At 41.8% G+C, this 8,611-nt stretch overlaps 1 protein-coding gene across 1 annotated transcript in view; it reads left to right on the plus strand.

Annotated features, from left to right (window-relative positions):
• NHSL1 (NHS-like 1) overlaps positions 1-8,611 on the plus strand; it is a 51,256-nt gene that overhangs the window by 22,403 nt on the left and 20,242 nt on the right. Inside the window, exon 4 of the mRNA XM_010143964.1 lies at positions 5,748-5,940. Coding sequence (XP_010142266.1) covers positions 5,748-5,940 — 193 coding nt within the window. The remainder of the gene's footprint in view (positions 1-5,747; positions 5,941-8,611) is intronic.

The raw sequence follows: 8,611 nt of genomic DNA on the forward strand, positions 1-8,611 counted from the left end.
GCAGAAGTGTTTGTTGTTGTTTTGGGGGGGGGGGGGGGGGGAAGTATTTTTGCCACTGCACTCAGCCAAACTGTTAGTTGTCTCTTCAATATTTGCAAGAGACTGTTTAGTATCTGAAGTGAAAACAAATGCATTAACTGTATAAGTCCTGAAGGACTTGAGGAGGTCTAATCCAAAATTTTCCTTGGTACTGAGAGAGGCTGAAGCAGTTGGGCACTCCAGAGTTTTCCCACTCCAGAGGTGGGAACGCCTAGGAGCCCTGAGGCATGGGCTGTAGCAGAACTGGAGAGACTTGTAGCTGGTGGTATCCTCAGCTGGCCTCCTGCCGCTCTGCTGCAATTGCATGGGGGTGCTCTAGTAAGCAGCACGTGTTATTTTATACAACTTCATGTTTTTTTGAAAATACCAATCAATTTACTGAGTTGAAACAGCAGCTTAAAGCATAAAATGCCAAAGCATAAGTAAGTGTAGAAGTTCTTTGTTTAAACAAGAGAGTAGTTATTTACTTGTTGCGTGCGCACACCATGCAACTGCTGCAGGAATTGTGGATGATGAACATTTACGTGGGTTCAGAAATCAAGTGGGTAAATGCTTGGCAGGAGTGGGGGCTCCATTCACTGCTGAGAGAATATTCAGGGGAAGGTATCCACTGTATGCCTCCTCTGGTTTCATTTCACCTGTATATCATTGATTGGTTTTATTGTAAGAGAGGTAGGGGCTCTGAACTGATGTGCTCCAGCTTTTTTTTATGTTTTTTTTCCTATTGCAACAGTACAGGAAGAAGAAAGGGACATTTCTGCAGTGCTGGTTTGTGGAAACTTATTGTGATATTTAGCTCCTGGCCTCTGCCGCCAGGGGGAAAGCATTGATCACTTCTCTGCTGCAGAGGATGAAAATGTCCGCTTTATTGATTAACACAGAGGGCTATATCTCTCTACTAAGCCCCGCCCATCGTGGGTGGTTACTGCATTCCTGTAACGTAAGCACGTAAGCACGTAATCTTCCGACCGTCCATACTGCCACCCAGCGTCCATAACAGTGTACTGCAACACTGGTTGTGGTGGTAACTTGCCTGATGGTCACTATTTTCTGCTGACGACAAAATCCCTTCCTTCTTGAGGCAGTGAGGGTTATGAAGTGAAGGGTTTAGTAGGATAGCAAAGTTGGTTAGTGCAGCTGAAGATCTGGGTGTAAAAGTAATAAAAAGAAATATTCTACGAAAATAAGGGAAACTAGACTGGGGACCTTGGTCTGGACGACATCAAATAGAGCAAGACATGACTAATTCAACTTAAGTGTAAATTCATACAAATTTATAATGTGGCAATGTTCCATAACCCAGTGGGAAACCCCATGGGGTGAAGCAGGCACATAAAGTGACTTTCTCAATTGACCAAGAAAGAGGAATTTAAAGGTTTGGGGGGTTTTTTGTATTGTTTTGATTTTTCCTGTTATTGTTTGTCTTGTTCCCTGCATTGGGTAAAAACGGCATTTGAAGCCATCAAACCTAGTAAAAGGCTGGAGAAGAAATAGGATGTTGGTAAATAGCAATAGTCAGCTGAATTGGTATGGCAGCTCTTCTCAACGCTGATTTTTTTTTTATCAATTTTCTTTTTCTGAAAAATTATTATTTAGAAGTGACTGTGGCAGATTGAAGTAAATGACAAGACTAGAAGTTTGACATTTCTTTGCTGAAAGGTTAAATTTGTATGGGTTGAATTTTTCTTTTGGAGGTCCCATCTTGTTTCAAACACTGTAGTGTAAACCTCTGGAATATAAAAAGATTAAGAATGAACAGGGTGTTTAGGTAGAGCACGCTGTGAGATATGCAACACTTGTCATCTGGGACCTCTCAAATAGCACAGATGTGCTGAGGTAGTGAAACCTTTTGTTGTGTCTCCGCGGCTCAGTAGGCTGGGGGAAAATATGTCAACAAAGCATTGGAACGGCTCTGGCTTACTGAGCCATGTAACTTGTCTACAGGGTATGTATTGGCCATTTTTCTCCTGTATTCTCATTTCAACTCCCTTGTGAAAGTTCATGCTTTTTCCCCTCTTAACGCATGTTCGTGGAAGGGTGCATTGGTCCAAGGCTGCTGCTTTCACATCCCACCTTTCCCTCTTCCCATGTTCATTAGAAAGAAGGAATTAGAACAGATTTTCCTGAGGAGATGAGTGTAACATCCCATTGCACGGAAATGGGGCTATTTAAGTCTAGCAGTGAAGTTGTTATGAATCAGAGATGCTTTAAAAATGGGACAAGTACTTCCTATTGTATTATGAACATAAGGTTTATGATCAGCATTGCTAGACCAGATTGTAATCTCAAAGTACTGCCTAGTCCAGTTCTGTCTCTAATACAGGAGACCTTACTTGAGAAGACATTCCTGTTACACAGCAGCAATTCACTGCATCTTCTGGCAAGCTTCTGTGTTGTAAATCTGGGAGTGTTTGCTAAAAATATGTAAATCCCTATTTTCATCCTGATAATAGAGGTAAATAATTTCTGTGTGGAGAAAGCTGAAAGATGAGCTGCTGTTTTCCTCTGTGTACAATAAAGCTGCGTGCAGCTTTGTCATACCCATCCAGAAGACCCTTAAACCACTACCACTATGAGTAGTTTGGAAAAAAGAATGTAAGCAGAGGCAGTTATGCCTCCTCAGGAACCATATACCTATAGATGAAACGTAAACATGTATTTCTACACTCAAAACTGCCTGCAACCCTCACGGAATTGTTTTGTGGAAGTACCCACCGCTGTCCTGTGGCAGAAAATCTTTGTTCCAGACACAGTGCTTTGAACTCAACTGCACAACTGGGTTTTCAGTTGCTTTTCATTCATTATGTGCTCATTGGGCTGATTCATTTCTGTTCATCTTCCTCCATCTGTCCCCAGTTTTCTCAAATTTTAATTCTGTAAAATTTGTGATTGTAGCTCCACAGTTTTTTTTTCTATAATTAAGTTCCGCTTGTAGTAGATATTTCAGTTCTTCAGTTTTTCTGTTTATATACTGTAATGAGAAAAGCATACTGCTTGGTTTGGGTAATTTCCTTGAAAAGGAAGGGTGGCTCTGTAACCAGGACCTCTGCCACACTTGCCATATTGGAGTCGCCCCTGGTGACTACTGTATGACAGCTGAGACCTGGCACTGCAGCATAGCCTGAATGTGACAGATATTGCTGCTGACAGTATCAGCCAAGCAGAGTGTCCCAGAGCTCATCCTCACTCCACACGAACTGCCAAACCAGGCTGGAGGTGCCTCCTTTGGTGGCCTGATCTGTGCGGAGAAGAGCTCTCTGTAGAATGAGGAAAGCAGTATTTCTTTGCCCGAACCCCTGATTTCTCCTTTAAGTGCTTGACACAGAGCTGGTTACTCCCCTGCCATGTTCCTTACAAACCCTTTCTCTCTCTCAGGTGATTTAAACCTAATTGGGGGAAAGCGTGGCCTGCGGGCAGCTTTCCCTTCTGCAATGGCATTCTCTCCCAAGTGGCTCAAGTTAATGAAGGTTTTTATGAATTTGACTGGTTTGAAATGGGAAAGTCCTTGTGTTTGTGCGTGAGTATATGTGCCTGTGTGTACCTACGCTGTATATGTGTATAAACAGCATATGTCCCCAAACTCATAAAAAGATAAGCATTCACATTATGTTTTTAAAACATTTCATAATTCACATTTATGTTTTTAAAAACAGTGCAGGCCTGAAAAAAACATTGGTGTCCTCCAAGAAGCTTGTATTGAAAGACTTGCTGGGGCTTTCACAGGACTTTCCTGCAGAGCAGCATCTATCACATCCACAGCCTCTGCAGTAAAGAAATGCGAGTCTGACGGAAAGGGATAATTGCCTTGAAGAAAAGCTCCTGCATTTCAAAGTGTGGTTCCAAACTGCAGGATGACATTAGTAATAATTTCATTGCCTGAGATTTTTTTCTTATTGTTGCCTGAAGAGATTTTACTTTTTAATTTTTTTACTTTTTGCCTGCCTTTACTTTTTGCCTTGTATTTTTTATTAAATGTAATGTTGAGCTCTGTCCTAAAGGATGTGGAGTTGAAGCAGAATAAATAAATGGTTATTTATTTAGAAACAGTGAGAATTCCTCATGGTAACAGGAAGAAAATTAAAATGAGAGATTATAAACAGGGGTTGTAGCACAGTGTCTGGGCATGTCTCTTTGTATAGCACTCAGCTTCAAGAGAAAACGGATCACTTAGGCTGAAAACCCATAATAATTAAAAAAATCCATCTGTAATAAATAGCTGTGATGTTTATTTCCATGCCCGTGGACAGCAGTGAGGGAGTAACTACCGGGGGCGGCAGTGATCCAGCACTGACAACTCTGTTTTGGATGGTATTCTGCTCCAGAGGGGGAGAGGAATAAAGAGAGGAGGAGGAGGGGAGGACTGTAACTGTTCTGCTGGTAGAGAGGGAGGTCCCAAAGTAAACACCAAGCAGAGGATTCAGGTTGCAGAGCAGAGGTCTCTGCTAGCGCTACAGTCACTGTGCAACTCCTTTCCCATAGTTTTCTTCTCTCTCTCTCTCCCCTTTTTTGTTTTGGTGGGGGGGGCGGGGTTTGGTTGTTGTTGTTGTTGTTTGGGTTTTTGGGTGGTTTTTTGCCTGGGGGCAGGAGAGGGTGGAGGTTGGTTTTCCTCCAGGTCTTCCTTCCTTCCTTTCTCTCTGCTTCAGAGATTCTCTGGGGTACCTTGCTGGCAGGAGTGAGGAGGAGAGAAGACTGCTTCTCCCTCATTTGCTTGGACCTTCTGACCACCTGCTAGAAGCCCCGTGATGTCTTCTGCATGCCCTGAACCTGCCTGTCCTCAGCGTTTGGCATGGACTAGTACTGTCCTATCAGTAAAAAGCTACATTGTTTTTCTCTGCCATTACTGACATGCAAGCGTGGACCTCGTAATGAAAAGATTTGCCTCCTGAAAGCAAATGGCTTTTTTGGCTTATAACTTTTGTCTGGTGGAAGGATTTCCACAAACTGTTGCAACCTCTTTTTCTGGTGCAGTTTTTTTGTTTCATTGGTTGGGTGTTTAAATGAAACACCCAGCATGGAGTGAAATCTGCACTTTGATAGCGACTGAGTTCTAAAATGACCATTCTATGGCTACTAATATTGTTAACTGCTTCAACCCTGAAAAATGGGCAGATTGAACCCCTTGACTGTGGCATGAGTTTCTCCAAAGCCAAAGCAAAGTTACTCTTGCTACCTCACTGATCCGTACCTGATTTTATAGAGTCCGTTGGCTGGTTCTTTTACTGAGCTATCCCAAAATCTCTCCCTTCATAACAGGCCTCTTGCTGAAAGCTTATGTGTCCTCACAGCCTAGTATTGCTGGAGCAAAGCAGTGCTCAAATCTCAGCTCGCTAATGGGGCACTGGGAGGGGAGAGGGGAAGGGAAGGCGAACCATGGTGCAGTTAGTTGCTCCAGGGATGATGTTGGTGTGCAAGATAATTAGTTACTGTGCTTTGCTATGCTCAAGAGCACTCTTCTCTCTCACGGGTATATAATCCTTAGGCTAATCAGATGTCTTGGATAAATACAAACCAGGTGTTTTGTTGTGGGTTGGTTGGTTGTGCAGTTTTTAGATCACTGTATATAGGTCAAAGTGTGATATCTGTGAGTTTGTAGTTTGCTCCAAAAGCAATCGTTCTGACTGCAGCAGCAATACCTTAGTGATACCAAAGCCCTACTACCTTTTTTAGTAGTAGTGAACTTACATTGTTGCATGTGTTTCTCTTTGTAGTGTCCCCTCTCTTCCCCAGAAGAAGAAAAGCCAATTACCATCAGAAGACCTAAAACTCCAGTTTCAAATGAGTTATCAGATATCAACACCCAAACCAACTGGACAAAGTCACTCCCACTGCCAACGCCAGAAGAGAAAATGAGACAACAAGCACAAGCAGTCCAAACAGATGTGGTTCCTATTAATGTGACCGGTAGGCTTTTGATTTCACTAATTACATTGCACTGATGAGGGAGGGAAGGGATAACAGGGAGTCCATACGGTTGGATAGTATTTTGACACTTGTGTATCTGATGCATGAATTTTTAATTACTTACTGCACGTCTCTGAAAACAGTGTTTTGTGTTTAATAGTCTATCTCTAAACTTCATGAGAAAACCTCAGAATCCCTTAAAATGACAGTCTACACAACATGGGCTTGAAATGGCGGTAGATATTCATGAAATACTAGAAGAGGATTGATAAACAGCAGTGTTTTGCTGTGGACTGCGCAGAAGAGATACAGTGGAAAATCATGTTTTATGCAATGCTAATGATAATTCAGGATTTTCTTCTAGGAATTTTATGTAAGGAAGATTATGGGTGACTTCCGTATTCCAAAGAATAAATGTTACAAAATTCATGAAAAAACCCCTCTAGGTTCTTATTTTTATCAACAAGAGGTTTAGGTGTCAAGAAGAGTAGGGTAAGAACAACGAAAGTTAATGGGGCTATGTCTTTGAGCAAGGCTCTTGGTAAGACACTTCACATAATGTGACTGTAGTCCACATTTTCTTGTTAAGAACTGTGTATTAACTCTTCGTTTTTTTTAAATGCTCTTAGGTTTTACAGTTGCAAAACTCCTCTGTGGAAGTTAAATCATGTTACAACGTAATGCTGGGTTGATACTTCATTGTGTGTAAATAGAACTTCTGTGAAATACTGAATTACCACTTCAATTTAATTATGTCTCTTTTTCTGTACAGTATCAAGATTGTCTGTTGTAAGTTAATTCAAATGAGTGACCGTTTGCCTGCCAGAACCAGGATGATACTCAATATCCAATTTATTTCAAATGCCACATGGCGCTCTCTGACTCTACACTCACAATCAATAACTTGTAATGTTCAGGTTTGTTTTGAAAGTAAATTAGGTGTTCTTTTTCCTTGAGTGACTACCAATAATTTTTTCATCCATATTTTATAAACTAATATTTTAAATAGTATTATTTAATAGTATTTAAATAGAGTAGGAGCAGTACTTCTGTTACAAACATCAGATAGCTCTGAGAAATCAACAAGAAACCTTTCCTTAAATGAACAGCAGAAAATCTTTGAAATAAATAGCATGAAGACAACAGAAAATCATGAACACTCCGCTTCTGGAAAATGAATAGACGGAAAATAAAAACAGTGCTGAATTGTTACTAGGCCAGTTGGCATTATCTAGGGAGTGTAGGATTCGGGTGCAGAAGCTGAATTATGCGAACAACGGATAATCTGACATAATCGATAAGCTTGAGCAGGACTTAGATATCGTGACAACAGGAACAGGGTATCCCTACAGAAAGAGTAATCTGCTGTTCGATTTAATGACCCTGTGTACGGAAAATATATGGGGGAAATAAACAGATGGCAGGAAAAATGAGGTAAAAGAGATCAAATAGTCCTCATAGGTTTAATTCAGTGTCCCTGGGAATGTTCCCAGGTTTGGATAAATTAACACTCGTCATTTCAACCAGCTTAACTGAACTTGTGTAGCAAACCTTGTGTCCCCCAAGTTGTTTGGCTTGAGCTCAGCAAACTCAGCGCATAACACACATTTCTGGAGCGTGCTGTGGAGATTTTTTCCCTTATAAACATGGTAATCGAAAGGGGTTACCAGGGCAGTAATGGAAGACTGCTGTTGCAGTACGTGGACTGGTCCCTGGGATCCACCATTTCATTTCCTTTGGAATAATGATATTGGTACTGTGAAACAGGCAAGTGACAATAACAGACTGCAAGCCACACACAACCCATTAAAAAAAAAAAAAGCTGCTGTCCTCGTTCCTCTTTAAAAAGTCACAATCTGCTCCCCTCCTCTGCCCTCCCACACACCCAGCAATTTTATTTTTTGAAGTTCCTTATGCTACTGCACAAGGCAGGAAAAAACGACCAGGAATTCTGTGCCATTTGCTCAACGTGCTGTGGAACAAACCATCGCTGGTTTTTGTTTTGATTTGGCTCTTTTCTTCGCTTGCTCTTTTTCTCGCTGTCTCAGAAGAGGGGTCAAAAAACTTCCATTTTATTACTCCTGGCATGAAATAAAAGGTTAACCTCTGAAGAGGCTGCTGGCAGTTGACAGCGTTTTCAGCAGTGCATTAGTAATGGTTCTGCTACAATGGCCTCTCACGTGGCTGTGCAGTAAATGCTCCACAGGTTCGGCTTTCAGCGCTCTTCAGTGAACAGATTGCAACTAATACAGTAGTAATAAAAGTGTGCTAGATAGCCTGAAGGTGCAGGGGCATTGCGTTAGGCTGACAAGCTGCTGACTAGGCATAGAGACTTGGAAGTGGTTTCAGTCTTTGGGAGTGCCTGGGCTGAGGTTGTTCTGGCCTGGAAGGGGTTGGTCTGAGTTTTCAGTGGTGGCCAGCCTTCGCTCTTACATTTCCTGAGGGTTAAAAGGTGTATAATGGTGTCTGCTCTCGTGGGTTTTCCAGAACTAACTTTCTTTCCAGATGGAGGAGTCTGGTGATGGTGGAGGTGATCAGCACCAGGCTGGATCCTGCAAAACATTTAAGCATTTGCTTGAGTTGAGCTTGACTCAAGACATCAGTGAGATTTAAGCACATACTTAAATATTTTCAGTGAATCCAAGGAAACTGAGTAAACTGTAGCAGGAAT

Source organism: Buceros rhinoceros, unplaced genomic scaffold, assembly GCF_000710305.1.
Source record: "Buceros rhinoceros silvestris isolate BGI_N320 unplaced genomic scaffold, ASM71030v1 scaffold2309, whole genome shotgun sequence".
NCBI lineage: Eukaryota > Metazoa > Chordata > Aves > Bucerotiformes > Bucerotidae > Buceros > Buceros rhinoceros.